Below are 18724 nucleotides of genomic sequence, written 5' to 3'. Positions count from 1 at the left end.
AAAAAAAGACTAATTTTTGTACTGCTTGTGTCACATAAATTAGGATTGGGATGATTTTAAAATTTTAATTTTGGTTATACATTATAAAATAGCCGAAAAATTGAATGATATAATTTTTTTAAAAATAACCGAATGAATCGTCCTATCGATAACCCTAATGTTACTTCTACTCTGTTTATTTTTACTTAAATTTAGAAAGATATGTTTCATTTCTACCCTCAATCTTATCGCTACATTTATTTGCTATTTGAAATTGAAATTAAAAAGACAAATGGCAAATAAGTTTTTATATTAGCTCACTTATGAGCAAAATATATTATAACAATCTTTACTAATTTTATAACAATACATAAACTATACTCTCTCCGTCCCATATTAGATGGGCACTTCCAACTTTACACGGTGATTAAGAAATCATTAATACATTGGAAGACTTCACCATTTTGCCCTTTGTTTATATCAATGCACATTGAAATGAGTTATAAAAAATACACATACAATATAGGAATGGTCATATCAATTGTAGGGGTAAAATGGAAAAGAATTAATTAATTTTATCCTAATTTAATAAGTGCTCAAATAATATGAAAAACATTTTTTTAGTAAGATTCTCATCTAATATGGGACGGAGAGAGTAACAATATAACTTTATTAATGTTAGGTGCCCGGGCTTTCTTTACTAGTTTGATACTAATATTGAATGCACGTTTCGCTCAGGTGCTGGAACGAAGAAACCTTGGTGCCGACTTATATCAGAGTTTCCACAGGTTTTTTATTAGTAGCATTTATTTTTATTTAATTATTTTTTATGGAGTATGTAGTATTTATTTTAGATCTTGATTAATTTGAATTAATATATTTAGAAATCTCATTTGGGAAAAAGCATATCAATTTTTTTCGTACTCAATACTTTAAATTGATATCTCTGATTAAAGAAGAAACAACTTTATCTACTATACTCCATCCTTTAATGATTCTTTTAACTATTTTTTTTTGTTGAATTTTGTTTTATACAATGTGAATACACCGCAAAACTTTTGTTTGATATCTAATATAATGTGAATACACTGCAGAACCCAACTGTAGATATTTCCGAGCCACGTTTCATGGCTGGTGCGGGCAAAGGCCTTCCTGAAAATGCAATGGTTTGTGTAATAAGACGGGAAGAGGTAGTAACTCTAATTTGGATTCCCTTCCTTATTAGGCGGTTCAAATATTTTGGTGGTCTTAAGATGAAAATATATTAAAAAACTTAAATTTTTGAATAATAATTAATAATACAAATTTTATTTAAAGTATATTCTTTTAGAGTACTTTTTTTTTAAGATACAAAGTTGATGATATATTTGTTAAAAAAGTATTTTGAGATGCAAAATTATGTCTTTGTTTTTGTATGGTTTTTTTTACTCTTACTATAAATAGAAATTTTCCCGTTTCAATTTGTTTGTTTGATTTTATTGATGCAGAATTTGAAATTTAATAAAAACATAAAGAAGAATTTTGAAATTATAGCATCAAACTAAACTTTCAGTACAATTTTTATTTTATTTTTTTATAAATATTTTATTATTGCTACAAAACAAAATGAGCCTCTCAAATTTGGGGAAGTCTTATTTTTTTTATATATATGCGCAGAGCCGCCCCTTCGGCTTCTCTCTCCCAAATGTTGATTTGCTTAACAGTTAGGGCTGGTTTGAAAAGCCATCGGAGAATTGAATTTGATGTAATTTGTAAAGCTACCGGAAAATTGAACAAACTTCTTCCTGAGAGGTTACCGGAGCAATTTGACTATGAACATGTAGCACATGGAAGGAGTGCATTAGTTGGCGTTTGATTGTTTTGTGAGATGAGATGAAATTTATATATTGTATATGCAGTATGATTGATCATTGTTTGTGTAAATTACCAGTACCAAAACAATTGGGTTGCTATTATTGAGAGGAAGGCAAGCAGAGAACCACTGCGAGTCAATGGGCATACACTTGATAGGAATACCAGTGGCCTTCTCAATTCTGGCGATGAGATCATCTTCGGTCAATGGGGAAAATATGCCTATGTATCCTCTACTATTGTGATTCTTATACTATTTCTCATCATTATGATTGAATATCCTTGACGTTGTTCTATATAGATTTTTCAGCAACTGTTGTTTTCACCTCCAAATGTTGGCAGTAGCAATGCTGCTGATGTTGGATCGTCTAGCCAGATCCTCCCTCTTGATGGGAACCTGGACTCTGGCATAAAGGAAGGCAAGGTAAAGTATTTCTTTTGACCTATGAGTTCAAAGACTGATCCATGTGATAACTCCATGAATGGAGATTGAGAGCTTAGTGTACTACAGAGAGAAAAGAGAAAGTAGAAAGGGAGGAAGAAATCATCTCATTTAGCTCAATCGAAATTACTGTTACATTGCATTCTCTTGTATGTGTATTGCATTCACTAAGCACCTATATATACACATTGGGATTCTAACAAACTTCCGAACTGAATATAAGTCCTAGCTAACTTGCTTACTGAATATTGGAATGTGGACCTTACTAACTCATACCATATAGCTTGTAACCACCTACACTGATCAACACCATGATATAACTAAAGAAAGTATTTGTTAACAGATGTTGGAGGAAAGAAGGTTGACTGAGGAATCAATACATGCTTCAACATCATCAGGGATGTCTTCAATACCTTCTGTATTTAGGGAACAAATTCAGGCTAAAATCATTGATGGAAAAGATATAGAAGTTTCATTTGATGACTTCCCTTATTACTTAAGGTATACCTCAAGACCACATAGCATAATCCAATTACCCTTTACTTTTTGCTTGTGATTTGATCTTTTGGGCATTTGCTGCTTGCCACTTGCTGTTTACACAGGGTTAGCTATGCCTCGTCTTGTTCTTGATGCTTGTAGCTATCCCATAGTATGCAGCTATGTGATTTAAATAAACCTTTAGTTTTGGTGAAGATGTCTATATCTGTGAATTTGCAGTGAGACCACAAAAGCTATGCTGATTGCTGATACATATATACACCTTAAGCATAGAGAGCAACTTAAATATGTCTCTGAGCTTCCTGCAGTCAACTCAAGAATTTTGCTTTCTGGTCCAGCAGGTTTGTTGCTTTCTCAGTAATTATTTAACTTATTTTGTCTCTTGTAATTATTTTTGATTTCTCTCACCGAGTGCTTGGTAGATATTAATCTATGCGTACTGACCAGTTCTGCTTTTGTTTTCCAGGGTCTGAAATATATCAGGAGATGCTGGTGAAGGCACTTGCTCGTTATTATGGAGCTAAATTGCTCATTTTTGATAGCGATGCTTTTTTGGGTGTAAGAACAAATTACTCATTATGTTATTGAGGAACATTGCAAAATTACACCTTAATTTTTTTTTGCTCTTGATCCCCTTGAAGTACTACTAGTAGTCACCTTGCGTTTAAGACCTTGCTGCATATTTCTGTAAAAGTTCTCAGACCTATAAAGGGGCTATAGACATATTGAGGGATGTAAGGAGAGTAGTCACATGCAGCTTGTGAAAGCTTCTTTTCATGTTTTGTGTGTGTGTGTGTGTGTGTGTGTGTTGTGGGGTTGGGGTTGCGGTTGGACTATTGAAATCCTTCATGTCCGTTTCTGGACTTTGGTATTCTCTTGGTCAGCTGCAAATCATGAATATATTTCCATATCATTCAGGGGATATCTGTGAAGGAAGCTGAGCCAATGAAAGAGGCATGTAGTGCACACAAATCCTCTTTATCCGGGGCATCAAATGTATTTAGGACAGGTATTGTCTGCCCTTTGGTTATTAAGGAATTATATCTTTCTTCTTCAGATTTTTCTTTTTTACTAATAACTGATGTTGAAGATGTTTAGGTGATAGAGTCAAGTATATTGGCTCTGCTTCTGGTGCACTGCACTTGAGTCCCATCTGGTAAAATTCTAATTTTCCTAGAAACCTCAATACCAACTCTTTTGTATTCAAAATGATCTGTATCTTCTTATATTTGAACAAATTTCTGATGTTATTTTTTGATGGTCTGTTTGTCATCTGTTCTCAATGCCATCAATGAAACTATTTTATCCAAAAAAATAGAATCATTCTTGATGCACATGAAAGTAACTATATGGTTTAAGGATAATTAGAGTGAGAGAGGAGTATTTGTTTACTTCTTTTTTGATTTGTTTTATTTATAAAGTTGAGACATAATTTTTGCTTTTCTGCATTTTCTAGAAAGTGAATTGTTCTTTATCTCCTGTACCACATTTTGTTCTGCAACTGCCTATTCTATGTTTTAGTACAATCTGAGGCTTTAACCTTCTCTGTCTTGTTCCATTGTTCCAGGGGCATAAAAGTTGGGTCTACAGGGAGGGTTGTATTGTCTTTCAACGATAATCTATTCGCAAAAGTTGGTGTAAGATTTGATAACCCCTTCATATATGGCATCGACTTAGGTGGTCTTTGTGATGATTCTCATGGATACTTCTGCAAAGGTACTTTTGGAACACATTTAACTATTTTCCTTTAGTTTATTAAGTTAAACATTCTTAAGTTTGCAGTCTTAGTTTTACTTCCAATTGAGCTGTGCTTAGACGCCACTGCTGTAGATGCTCCGGACAAGTTACTCGCTAATACATTGTTTGAGGTGTGAATTCTTTCTATGAATATGAACAGTGCAATGTGGAATTTCTGTTCCTTCCTTTTTTGGGTTAAACTTTACTCTTTACATTTCATTATACTTTTTCAGGTTGTATTCGATGAGAGCCGGAAGTCGCCATTCATTTTGTTCGTGAAAGATGCTGACAAAGTAATGGCAGGAAACTCAGAATTATATTCAACATTTAAAAGTCGGCTTGAGAAGCTTCCTGATAATGTAATTACTATTGGTTCACACGCTCATACAGATAATCATAAGGAGAAGGTACTATTTGAGATCATATTGCCCACGAATAGATGCATGTAATTATATTTATTCCTGTTATATAATGTGTCTACAGTGTATTAAGAGGCCTGTTGTGAAAATTTATCATGGATTAAATTTCTTGGCTATAGTAGTTATTGGTGCCAAAATTTTGTTAGACTGAGGCTTGATCAAGAGAATGAGAGGTGATTACTATTACAACAAAAAGTTTAAAAGACCATCTTTGAAGCACAAAAGAGACATTAGTCCTGCTATATATATAAGTGCATGCATGCACATGCAACATACACACACTACACAGTGCGGTACACTCTCTCTTTTGTATATATATATAATACACACACATAAACATGGCCTCAACGGCCGTATATAGATGTACCTGAAAGTAGAGAATTTACAAAATGATATGATTCTCTACAAACTCCACCCAATCATCTATTCAACAAGAAACTTTCTGAGTGCACCAAAAGAAAATAAGAGAACAAAGACTACTACACCATCAGTTTCAAAAAGACTACTACACCTTCAAAAGCTCTCCTGTTTCTCCCTCTCCAAACAATCCACATTAGCGCTAGTGGAATCATACTCCAATCCCTTCATCTTCTCCTTCTCATGCTCTTCCAACTGGACATCAACTCTCTCACAGTGTTTGACATTGTCTAAGAAGTGCGAAACCACCCAAGCATATCCCACCGTAACATCATAGTCAATCACAAATCCTACTTTTTGGAAAATTTAGGATTTGAAATCAGGATACAAATCGCATGTCCAAAAACATCCCAAATTGCATGTCCAAACGCCTACTAAATCTCTAGTGTTTAATTAAAGCCCAAACCCGTTATTAATGACAGTAGAAAGAAAAAAACTGAGAAAATAATTTAGGAAATTGAACATTTGTACTACATTCTTTCATAATCATAAATGAGGTCTCTTTATGTGATCTTCAACAATCCTTCCCTCATTAGTTAAGTTTTGTGGTTGAGTTAGGCCCAAGATGATGTAACTTGGTATCAAAGTCGGGATATCCCAATCATTATTTATCGATGCTGGGTCCCCATTTATATTGTCCATGCTCGAGATGCCCAGTCTTGGGCGCAGGGGGTGGAGTCCGACATCTTCTCATTTAGGGATGGCATGTCTCTTAATATATATATATATATATATATACTCACTCGGTTTCAATTTGTTTGTCTGGTTTTGTTTTGATAGGGGGTTTTAAGGAAGTAAAATAAACTTTTGAATCAAAGATATTAGAATTTAACAAAATGCCTTTAATATTGTATTCTTAAACATGCATGTGAAAAGTTAGAATTAAAAAAATTGTCAAAGAGGGAAAGATGCATTATCTTGTAACAGACTAAAAAGGAAAGTAAGATGAATAAATTGAAAGGAGGCCAGCCATGATAATTTTTCTATAAATAGATTCAAGCACAATGTTTTTTAAAATGCCCAAATGCAGCAAAAGATAGTAAATCATGTAACTGTGATTTATGTGGTAAATAATTAGTACTCTATCTTGAATGCCATACTGAATGATCAAATGATGTTTGATTGTTCTGGTTGCTTATGGTAATTGTGCCCATAATAGTCAACCCAACCATATAAATATGGACCGACAATACATAGCAAGCAAAAAGAGTATTTCATTAATTATTTAGAATAATCACTCTTTTCCTTGATGAATGTTGCCGATTTAGCTAGGCAAATGTGTTACTTTCGGTTTATCAATTTTAAAATTTAGAAGCCTACTTGTCCTTCATGAAAAAAATGTCACTATATGCATATCAGGTTGTAGGTTTTCACTCCCTTTAAAATGTAGCTCATGCAATCAATTAACTACCAGGTTGGTAGCGCCCATTCGTAGATAGAGTTGACGAGTCTTTCACATGTGTATCCTTTACCAAAGGGTTGCGTCCCTTCAAATTAATTTGGTATTTTTATTTTACTTTTTTTATAAGTAGGTCATTTATTTAATTTAAAAGGGTATTTAAGTAATTTAACATGTATATCCTATATTTATGTGATTCATTAAGGGAGTTCGAAAAATAAAGATATAATGTCTGAGATTTCAACTTGGAACCTCAAGGTAAATTTTGACCCCTTTCAACCAATGAGTCAACCTCTAATCTTATGTTCAGCGGATTGAATATCTGTATATATACATAATTTTTTTTTAAATACCTTATATATATCGTGTAATTTTTTGCCGAGTGGATTCGGGTGAACCCCTTGCTACCTCCTATATCCGCCCCTGCTTGGAACCCAATCATGTTTGCTAATCCTTCTTGGAAGATTAGAGATAATCATGTCTTCATTTTACCTAATAATTTCCTCATGGTTCTCTTGATTTTAGCTCATTATGCCGGATCTAGTTCATTAGTTTCTCAGTGTCTCAAAAAGCTGCTCCCAGTTGATAATTTGGAGTTTGGATGATTTAGAAAACAGTTGGATCAATTAAGTTTGTCATTTGCCTTAATATGTAAAATATGTTTCTTCTTTTGATATTTGGCCCAAGGGTATCACCTTATGCTGCATTTGGAGTCATCACATCCCTTGTTGTTCACAATTGTTATTAATTTAACTGAAACAACAAGATGAATTGAAATCTGAAGAATAAATTTTATTGAACTTCAAGCTGATTAAATAAGTAGAGGGGCAGTACAACTAACACAGAACATGGACTGCTAAAAGACTGCTAACATGCCTATAAAATAGGAACAACTATAACTAATTAATAGGATAATGACTAAAAGAAAACTAATCTCCTAATAATCAACTGAAGTCTCTGACCCATTCTAAGCAGATCCTGAGACACGTAACAACACTCCTCCTGAATCAAGAGCTGCAAACTCCCAACTTTTCTCTAAGAAATTCGATCTGCTAACATGAAATGACTTTGTAAAAATATCCGCCACTTGATTCTCTGATTTGCAATAGAATAAAACCACTTCACCGTTTTTCTGCACTTCCTTCAAGAAATAAAACTTGATATTGAAGTGCTTGGTCCTTCCATGAAACACGGGATCTTTGGATATGGCTATAGCAGCTTCATTATCCACAAGGATCTCAGTGCTCTCTACTTGCTCCAGTTGCAAATCGATCACAATTTTCCTAAGCCATAGTGCTTGATTAACAGTGGCTGCTGCTGCGATGAATTCTGCTTCAGCTGTTGATTGTGCTACTATTTCCTGTTTCTTTGAGCACTATGAGAAACACCCTGATCCAAAAGTGAAACAATAACTAGACATGCTTTTCATATCACCAATTGACCCGCCCCAATCACTATCAGAATATCCATGGAGTTTGAAATTCTGACTTTTGCTAAATCTGATGCCATAGGTTAGAGTTCCCTTAAGATACCTAACTACTCTTTTGGCGGCCATCATGTGCAACTCACTTGCACAATTTAAAAACCTGGATAAAACACTCACAGGAAACAAGATGTCAGGGCTTGTTGTTGTGAGATACATCAAGCATCCAATTAAAGTTTGATATACTCCTTCATCAACTAGTTCAGCTCCATCATCCTTTTTCAGCCTTTCTTTTTGATTCATTGGAGTACTCACACTCTTGCATTCTTCCATTCTAAATCTTTTTAGAATCTCCTTCATATATTTCTTTTGACAAACAAAAACTTCATTCTGAGTTTGCTTGATCTCCATTCTCAGAAAATAAGTCATCTCAAAGACTTTCATCATTTCCTCCTTGAATTCTTCAATCAGCCCTGTATTATTTCCTGTCACAAGTAAATCGTCGACATACAGAGAAATAATAATGATATTAGAGGCAACTTTCTTGACATAAAGAGTCGATTCACTTAAGCTTTTTTCAAAGCCTAAGCCTAGCAAATGATTATCTATTCGGCTGTACCAAGCTCTAGGAGCTTGCTTTAGTTTGTATAGAGCTTTCTTTAACAGATAAACCATATCTTCATGTCCTGGTCGCTGAACCCTTCTGGCTGCTCAACATATATTTCTTCCTGTAGTAGACCATTCAAGAAAGCAGACTTCACGTCCATTTGAAAAATCTTCCAATTTTTCTGTGCCGCAATAGCCAAAATCATCCAAATTGTATCCAATTGGGGCAAAAGTATCAGAAAAATCTACTCCCCAAACTTGGGCATAGCCTTTCACCACCAATCTAGCTTTGTGCTTGTTTACCGAACCATCTGGATTTAACTTTGTTCGAAAAATCCATTTAACTCCAATCACTTTTCTATCTTGGGGTCTTTCCACGAGCTTCCAAGTTTGGTTCTTTTCTATCATGGTCAGCTCCTCCTTCATTGCATTTGTCCAATTTTGATACATTTTTGCTTCCTCATATCCTGCAGGTTCAAAAACAGCAACATTGCATCTTTCATAAATATTAGAGAGTGTCCTCCGGAAATAGCCTCTCTACCTCCACGAGGTAGTGGTAAGGTCTGCGTACAATCTACCCTCCCCAGACCCCACGTAGTGGGATTCCACTGGGTATGTTGTTGTTGTATAAATATCAGAGAGTGACCTTGTTCCCCTAATAGGTTGATCATCCACCAAGTCATCATAATCAAGTTGTTAATTATGGTTTTTAACTCGAGACTCCTCATTCCATTCCCATTGCTCATCTTCAAGGAATTGAACGTCTCTACTTACCATAATCTTGTCTGTTTGAGGTTGAAAGATCCTATAAGCTTTAGAAAATAAGCTATAGCCAATGAAGATTCCCAAATATGCCTTCTTATCTAGCTCGTCTCTCTTAACCTGTGGAACATAAGAAAAACATAGACATCCAAATATCTTGAGGTTTTTCAAAACAGGTTTGACACCATACCATGCTTCAAATGGAGTCTTTCCTTCCACTGCTCGCGTAGGCAGTCTATTCAACAAGAAAACAACAGTGTTTGCTGCTTCAGCCCAAAACTTCTTTGGTAGATTCTTCTCATGCAACAAGCATCTCGACATCTCCATGATTGTTCTATTTTTTCTCTCACTCACTCCATTTTGTTGTGGAGAATAAGGGACAGTAAGCTGGTGCTTAATTCCAGCTTCTTCACAAAAAGAATTGAACATATCCGAGGTATATTCAGTTCCATTATCTGACCTAATGACCTGAATCTTGCTGCCACTCTGATTTTCTATCCATCTTTTGAACTTCATGAAAATTCCAGCAGCTTCGGACTTAAACTTCATAAAGTAAATCCAACACATTCTTGTTAGATCATCAATGAAAATAATATAATACCTGCTGCCATTGAGTGATGGAGTTCTTTGTGGACCACAAAGATCGGTGTGAATGAGTTGCAACTTTTCTGTAGTTCTCCAAGTGGAACTTTTAAATGGAAGTCTAGTATGCTTGCCAAGCACGCAAGCCTTACAACTTGAGGGGGTTCTCCTCCAAGTTTGGTAAACCATTTACTGTTTTGCTCCTTTGCATAAACAATAAAGCTTTGTGATGAAAGTGACCCAACCTTTTGTGCCACGTTTCCGCTACAGTGAGCTGGCTTGGAAAAGCTATGTGTTCCTCGTTCAATGGATTCAAGGAAAAACTTTCTTCCTGCATTTTAATTCTGAATACTTCCTGACCACTAGGATCACTGATCAAGCACGCTTTATCTTCAAATAATAATTTGAATCCATTTTCTAGGAGTTGCCCAACACTTAATAAATTCTGATCAATTTCAGGAACAAATAAAACTTCATAAATAAGTTTTGTACCTTTGTAACTTTCAATTGCTACAGTCCCCTTTCCTTTCGCTGGGAGGTATTCTCCATTTCCGATCCTGACTCTTGATTTAACTGATCTATCAAGTTCTGTGAAAAGTTTTTCATCACTGGTCATGTGGTTCGTACAACCACTATCAACAAGCCAACTTTCACTTGAATTTATGCTTGCGAAACAGGTGGCCACAAATAGTTGCTCATCTTCTTGTTGGTCTGCAATCTGTGCATCATTTGGTTGTTGTAATCCCTTCTCTTTGCAGATAATCTCAGCATGACTGAGCTTGTGACACTTTCTGCATTTCATATCAAGTTTTCTCCAACACTTGAAGTGTGGATGATTTTTCCTCCCACAATGTTGGCAGGGAGGATATTTGCCTTCTCTGTTGTTGCTAGTTGCAGTAACACCATTTCTCGCTGTTGTTGCTTCGTAGTTTTCACGATTCCCTTTCTTTCCTTTTCCTTTGTTTCCCCTAGCACTTGAATCGAACTGCAACTTGGCTTGCAAGGCTCCCTCAATGGATCCCTCATGCCTCATCATACTTCATTGTTCTTGTGCCTGCAGTGCACTCAATAACTCTGCCAAGCTAAGCTTAGACAGATCTTTAGTATTTTCCAATGAAGCAATAGTTGCCTCATATCTCTCAGGTAAAGTTACAAGTATTTTTTGAACTATTCTATTATCAGTAAGTTCATTTCCAAGTATCCTTACCTTATTGGCAATCCCAAGCAACCTATTAGAATAATCCTTAATGGTTTCTGATTCCTTCATACGCTGCATCTCGAATTCTCTAACCAAGTTCAGTACTTTCATTCCTCTAATTCTTTCATCTCCCCCGTACTCTTTCTTGTGGAAATCCCAAATTGCTTTGGCTAAGTTACATGTCATTATTCTGCTGAAAATGGTGGCAGAAACTGCAGCAAAGAGACAAGATTTAGCTTTGGATTTTCCTGTCTTCTTTTCCTTGTGGGTTCTAATCTGAGCCATAGTTGGATTCCCTGGCAGAGGATGCACTTCGTAGTCTTCCTCGACAGCCTCCCACAAATCACTAGCCTCCAAATAAACTTGCATTTTTACTGCCCAGGCTTGATAGTTTTCTCCATCAAAAACTAGTGGAGCCATAGCAGAAAAAGAGCCTGCATTCTCCATTATTTTAATGGTGTTTTGCAGAGAATATTTTATGGATAAACACTCAGAGAAAAGAACCTCGCAAGTCTCACACAAGTCCCTTAAGAAGTAGGGCTCTGATACCAAATGTTATTAATTTAACTGAAACAGCAAGATGAATTGAAATCTGAAGAATAAATTTTATTGAACTTAAGCTGATTAAATAAGTGGAGGGGCAGTACAACTAACACAGAACATGGACTGCTAAAAGACTGCTAACATGCCTATAAAATAGGAACAACTATAACTAGTTAATAGGATAATGACTAAAAGAAAACTAATCTCCTAATAATCAGCTGAAGTCTCTGACCCATTCAAAGCAGATCCTGAGACACGTAACAACAACAATACTAAACCATAAATATAGTTGGCGACTAGACGAAGTCATGCATTAATTGTTGAGAAAACGCTATAACTGAACTTCTAGAGATAGGAATAAGAAATTAGAAATTTAGTATAAGATATTTGCCACGGAAAACTTTAAGTTACATCTTTCCATTCAAATCAGAAATTTGAAATGAATTTTGAATTTGATTAGCTTCATTTTTGCTTCATATTTAGGCTTAGTCATAGTTTTTCCATCCTTATCAAATTATAAATAATTATTGTTTATGTTTATCAATACATTTCTATTTTTCATATTTTCATCATTAGTGCTGTTCTTCACTAAAGTCTACTCTTTAATTGCATCATGCAGTTAAAGCAACAGTACTAGGGTTTTTCTTGCGCCTTTTGCTTTTGACTACTCTAAGTTTGTTCAAACTGACTACATATTAAACCATGATTTTGTAATTTTTCCTTCATCCTCTACTGTGGTGTTGATATGTTTGGAGAGTTTTCTGACCGTTCTTACATATTAAGTGTAGTTATGGCTCCTGAAAACCATGCTCCTTCCTTTTTCTCCATGCCTGCAGTAATGAGTTTTCATAATCTCCCTTCCTCATGAGTTGAACCTCCATAGTCATTTTCCACTTGACTGTTATTGTGTAGTCTCAAGTCCCTTACTCCCATTTCGTTGTTGCTGGATGTAAATACTGCCTCTTCTATCAATCATGTCCCCATAGTTTGATCGAAATAATTGCCATTCTCCACAAAGAAAAAAGAAGAAAAAAGGCCCCTACAGCAAGATCATCTTGTGACTTGTTTCAAGAGGGTACCCGAGGTCAGTCGTCGGAGAAAAAACCAATCTTATAACCAAGAGTATTAATTAGTAATTGTAGGTTTAGTACCTCCTCTCCTGTTGTTTGCTAAGTTAATATGCAAACACATGCTGCTTGAAAATGTAGCAGAATCATCCTCAATCTAGTTTAGAAATCTTTCTTCTAATAACAAATTGTAAAAATTCCCCAATAAGGAGCAAGAATACCAAACTGTAATTTAAGTGGTGTTATAAAGTGTTCAAAATCATATTGTTAGATTGAGTTAGAGTCGCACATTTGTTGAGGATTGGAGTGGTGGTCTGTACTTGATCACGAGTTGGGCCCAAGTGTCATGTCTTTACACATATATCTCTTTCTCGACTCAAAAAGAGTGGAGGAGAGGAAGAGTGTGCTTTAACTCTTCGCTCAAGTTGAAGTCATCCTTTCAATTGCTTGACAACATAAGGCTTAACCACTTGACCATGCTTTTCTGATTTACTCTTTGCAGTCGCATCCTGGAGGATTGCTTTTGAGCAAATTCGACAGCAGTACAGCTGGTTTGCTTGATCTGGCATTCCTGGTATAAACTCTTCAATGTTTTAATCAATTCTTTTAACAGTTTTCAATTAGTTGTGAAATTATCTTGCAAATGAGGATGTCGAATTATAATCAACGGGAAAAGAACCCTTCTTTACGTAAGGCATGTGTTTTTTTATTAATTTGGGAAGCACAACATGTCTTTTATATTAAATTAAAGCATTTAATACGAATAACTACCTTGTTTGATTTGAAAACTAGACTTATTTTTTAAAAATAATCTAAAAGAATTTTCAGAAACCATCAACATGATCTTGTTATCCAAAAACAGCCACTTCTCTGGTAAATGTTGCAACCATTGTTTTATTAGCCAAACCACAAATTATCCTAATGCTACTCTATCCTTGTGCTTATGGTCGTGAATTAGGCCTTTATGTGTCCTCATTTTTCTAAGAAAGCTTTCTAATTCTTTGTCGTCTTCATTTGATGTGCGTTTTCTGCTTCACCAACTTTAGTATTGTATACATTTGTTAAAAAAAATTATCCTATCGAAAACGTGGCAATTACATTGGAAAACCCTGGTTCTGTCGACTCTGATCCTGCACAGTTCCCTTTCCTCCTGCTGAATTTGCCCTTCTGCTGTATTACCCTTGAATAAACACTGCTATATGGTAACTTAATAGTCTTTTTGAACTCTCAGCTGCTTATCGTACTGAATTTTGATGAGTTCAGGATAGTCCTGAGAAGACACATGACAAGGGGAAAGAGGTTGCAAAGAATTCGAAATTTCTGACAGAATTTTTCCCAAATATAGTGGCTATTCACATGCCGCAGGTCTGTTGTTTAAATTCTATAGAATTTTATATGAACTTATTCTTGATTCAGCAAATTACTGAGTGGTTTTGAGTATTGCAGGATGAAGCACTTTTATCTATTTGGAAACAACAATTGGATAAAGACGCCAATATCCTCAAAATGAAAGAAAATTTTAATAGCTTACAAACAGTAAGGCTTTCTGACCTTTAAAGTTATGAGTGCCTTGGATATAGTTTTAACCTTACATTTGTGACTCCCCTCAGATGTTTATTTGACTTCTCTTGCATTCTTATGGAAGTGTACAATTAATGGAGATAGAAGATTTGAAATGAATATTTCTTTTACTCTATGTTGCTTCATTATACAAGTAGCACCTAGAACTCGGTTGCAATCCCCTTCTCATTTAGTTCTCCTGGGTTAAGCAAGGTTGCCTTGCTACCAGCCAGGCAAACCAAACTTCAAATGGAGCCTGGACTTTCCAAATATGTTTCCAACGCCAGTGGATCCCTGTGTATAAACAATAAGCTGACTTTAAAGTAAAATCTTCTTACTGTAGCCTTTCCATGTTAATTTATCTTCACGGCCTGTTGTCTCTGGAACACCTCCATCTGCTGCAGAAGTTGAGCAACTCTGTCAATTTCTCAGTCATTTAGTAGCCTCCTGAAACTGAAATTCCACCCCTGTTGACTCAATACATCTGCTATATTGTCCTGATTTCCCCATCAATCAATGTATTTCCAACATTCTAAAGCTAGAGTTGGTGCTCTCTGATATTCTTTTTTTTTTTAATTGTGTGAACAAGTTGAAAGCTTTATTTCTGAAGTAAATAGATTAATCATATGACTTCTATCTTTAACTACTTTCTATATGATGGTCGCTCTTTTATAGGTTCTGAGTCGGAATGGATTGGAATGTAATGGACTTGAGACATTGTGCATCAAAGACCGGAATTTCTCTGTTGAAAGTAAGCTGTTTCTTTCACTGTTTTTCCTTTCTCTTCCCGTAGTTTTGGGATTGGGGGTAGAGAGGGGTGTGTGAGCTACATTAGATTCTCAATGTGTCGTTTAAATCCTTCATAATTCCTACCACATCTGTGTTGGCACGGGTGTGGGTGTAGGATCTACACAGGATTTGGTCAACCTAACCTGGGTTATTTGACTATAACAATGACTAAGAACTATAGGTTGATCAGATATTTGGTTTAATTTTGGGATTCATGTATAAGAACCAGAATACTTTGCTATTATTGGAAATATCTTGAAAAAAAAGTATTAAGTTTTAGCAAAATAATGAAGTATTCTTATCACTGTTTTCTGGTGCTTGAAGGTGCAGAGAAGGTTGTTGGATGGGCGTTGAGCCATCACTTGATGCAGAACACTCAAGTGGATCCTGACATGACACTTGTTTTATCTCCTGAGAGGTAATGGATATAGCAGCAGCTGATATTCTCATATCCATGGTTTGTTTGACTGTAATACTTGTTGAATTGAACAACTGTGGGAATCTTTTGCTATTTAACAGCATTCAGTATGGGTTGGAAGTTTTACAAGCTAAGCAAAATGACACCAAGAGCTTGAAAAAGTCACTTAAGGTGATTATAATATCCCTTATATGATGCTTTGCTAAATTTGTTTGTCATTAGAAGCTACTTAATGATATGGCAGATATTTACTTATGAACTCATGAACAAATTTGTGTCCAACCCCAGGATGTTGCGACAGAAAATGAATTTGAGAACAGGATTCTGGATGATGTTATCCTGCCCAGTGATATTGGGGTGACATTTGATGATATTGGTGCACTTGAAAATGTCAAGGATACATTAAAAGAGCTGGTCATGCTTCCCTTACAAAGACCTGAACTTTTCTGCAAGAGTCAACTAACCAAGGTTTACATCTACATTTTGTCCATATTTTGCTTATCTAATTGTATTAGCTTGTTAAATGTTTATTGCTGATTTTCTGAAGTCCCCAAAAAAAAGATTCATTAAAACTTTATCTCTTGATGTCTAAATTTCCTTTTAATGTGTCTCCTCTTGTGCTTTTAAGTTTCTTCTCAACGTCATTTGGGCGGTTTGACAAGAAGTTTGTGCTTGATGAGAAATTTACTTCAACTTTTGTTTCTCTTTTTTGGACTTGAATTTTCAAGCATCATGTAGAGATTTGTGGTTACTTAAGAAAATTGTCACTCTATTCATTTGCAGCCATGCAAGGGAATACTTTTGTTTGGTCCTCCTGGAACTGGGAAAACCATGCTGGCAAAAGCTGTTGCCACCGAAGCGGGTGCAAATTTTATCAATATTTCAATGTCAAGTATCACTTCAAAGGTTTGTTTCACTTGAAACTTATTTGTGCTCTATCGAGTATAGATCATGTTGTTAATAGTAGCTTCTTCGCATTATAACAGTCTTAATCGCCTTCTTTCCCATGCTACAGTTGTTTGGTGAGGGTGAGAAATATGTAAAAGCTGTCTTCTCGCTGGCTAGTAAAATTGCTCCCTGTGTTGTTTTTGTTGATGAAGTATGCTTCCTTAAACATTAGCATATTCCTTTCTTCTTTCCTGCGTTAAAATTCTATACTTTTGCTGATCCCTTTTGTCTCCTGTTTGTTTATGCTGCCTTCCCAAGGTTGATAGTTTGCTGGGACGAAGGGAAAATTCAGGAGAACATGAGGCGATGCGCAAAATAAAAAATGAATTCATGGTGAATTGGGATGGGTTGCGCACAAAGGATTCTGAACGAGTTATGATACTTGCAGCAACAAACAGGCCATTTGACCTTGATGAGGCTGTGATAAGGCGACTGCCCCGTAGGTAAAAGAGGAACGACTAATTTGCAGTTATTTTTTAAGTTGAGTTTCATATATCATTTCGTTAATGCCCTTTTCATGTCTTTTCTGTACAGGTTGATGGTCAATTTACCAGATGCTTCAAACAGAGCAAAAATTCTCAAAGTGATACTCGCAAAAGAAGACTTGGCTCAGGATGTTGATCTGGATTCAGTTGCAAGTATGACAAATGGATATTCAGGAAGTGACCTTAAGGTGTCTTTGCTAATCATGTTTGCTTAAATAAACGACTAGTCCTGTTTCATCATTCTGAAGTTTGAAGTCACTTAGTTTCTAATTTAACTCCTTTGTTATGTAGAATCTCTGTGTAACAGCTGCATATCGACCCATCAGAGAGATCGTAGAAAAGGAAAAGAAGGTACAGCTTTCCGTTGTTTGATGTTTGTTCATTGATTACTTAACTGAGGCTGAAAATAACATGTTGGCTCTTCCAATAGATTATCTCCGTGGTTTTCTTATGGATGTCTGTTCCACTTTCTTTTGATAATTTTTCATGGTCTTTAGAGGATCCTTTTGAAGCAACTTAATTCAATCATCACAGATCTGATGTGGTTCTGTGAATAAGGGTCCGGGGGGGTGGGGGGGGATTTTTTTTGAAGTTTAAATCTTTGGTGCTTTTGGTTATCCTGCTTTCTTCCAAAAATCTTGGAGTTAATACTCTTAACAACTTGGATTTGTTAAAAGAAAAAAGGCAGTCTGGTGCACGAAAAATCCACCTTCACACAGGGTGCAGAGAAGGGCATGTAGCCACCTTGCGTCAAGTGAGCTCCCTGCCTTCCACTGTTGAGGTGGAGCATTCAAACCCCATAAGTAGCATATCATCCATTTCTCCTTTCCCCCTCTCCTAATGTCTTGAGAAAATGTTTAAAAATTATCTGGCAGACTAGAAGGAAGAGAAAAATATAGATTTCAAAACTGGTTAATTTTGCTATTCTGTTCATCTGATTTGAGTTATTCTTACAAGTTGCGAGTATGATGTAGAAGGAAATTTAGGAGGCCCTTGTGTGTATATATGTGTGTGTGTGCCTCCTTAATAAACTTGCTAAAACTGGTATCTAATGCTTATAGTTGATTATAGGAACATGCTGCCGCTAGTGCAGATGGTCGACCACCTCCAGCACCATACAGCAGTGCAGACATACGACCACTGAATATGGACGACTTGAGATATTCTCATCAGCAGGTGAGTTGAAAATTTCTGGCAGTCTTTAAACTTTCTAAATTATTTAACTGCATTAGCATGCTGATTTGGAGTGCGATTGACTGTTCCTATAGGTTTGCACAAGTGTTTCATCTGAATCCGATAATATGACTAAGCTTCTTGAGTGGAATGATCTGTATGGAGAAGGGGGATCTCGAAAGAAGCAGTCCTTTAGTTACATCATGTAAAGACTGTCTGTGTGTGTAGATGTTTATCTTCCTCCGATTTTGATTACCTCTGGGGCCAGGTCAGTTGCCTGCCCTTTTGGGTTCCTGTGAACCTTGGCCCTTTGTACAATGAGTTTTGACATGTTACAATGGTGGAGTAGACTTATAAAAATAGTTAGTTTATCTGCCTTCGTTTTGCTCACAACTTGCAGAGGGTGTTCAGTTCCTGTCATAAAGGTT

At 35.9% G+C, this 18724-nt stretch overlaps 1 protein-coding gene across 1 annotated transcript; it reads left to right on the top strand.

Annotated features, from left to right (window-relative positions):
- Window positions 1-1887: 1887 nt before the first annotated feature.
- Window positions 1888-18724, top strand: LOC125874263 (peroxisome biosynthesis protein PAS1-like). The gene is made up of 24 exons (XM_049555114.1): window positions 1888-2056; window positions 2132-2254; window positions 2616-2773; window positions 2990-3111; window positions 3237-3328; window positions 3689-3779; window positions 3869-3926; window positions 4338-4486; window positions 4559-4638; window positions 4741-4914; window positions 13426-13497; window positions 14187-14288; window positions 14370-14459; window positions 15159-15234; window positions 15597-15690; window positions 15792-15861; window positions 15979-16158; window positions 16474-16596; window positions 16706-16789; window positions 16897-17081; window positions 17173-17311; window positions 17415-17474; window positions 18195-18299; window positions 18392-18724. The coding sequence occupies exons 3-24, from the start codon at window positions 2616-2618 to the stop codon at window positions 18503-18505; spliced, it is 2418 nt and encodes an 805-aa protein (XP_049411071.1). The 5' UTR covers window positions 1888-2056; window positions 2132-2254; the 3' UTR covers window positions 18506-18724.

The sequence above is a fragment of the Solanum stenotomum genome, chromosome 8 (assembly GCF_019186545.1).
Source record: "Solanum stenotomum isolate F172 chromosome 8, ASM1918654v1, whole genome shotgun sequence".
Lineage (NCBI taxonomy): Eukaryota > Viridiplantae > Streptophyta > Magnoliopsida > Solanales > Solanaceae > Solanum > Solanum stenotomum.
This window is presented reverse-complemented; position numbering and strand designations above follow the sequence as displayed.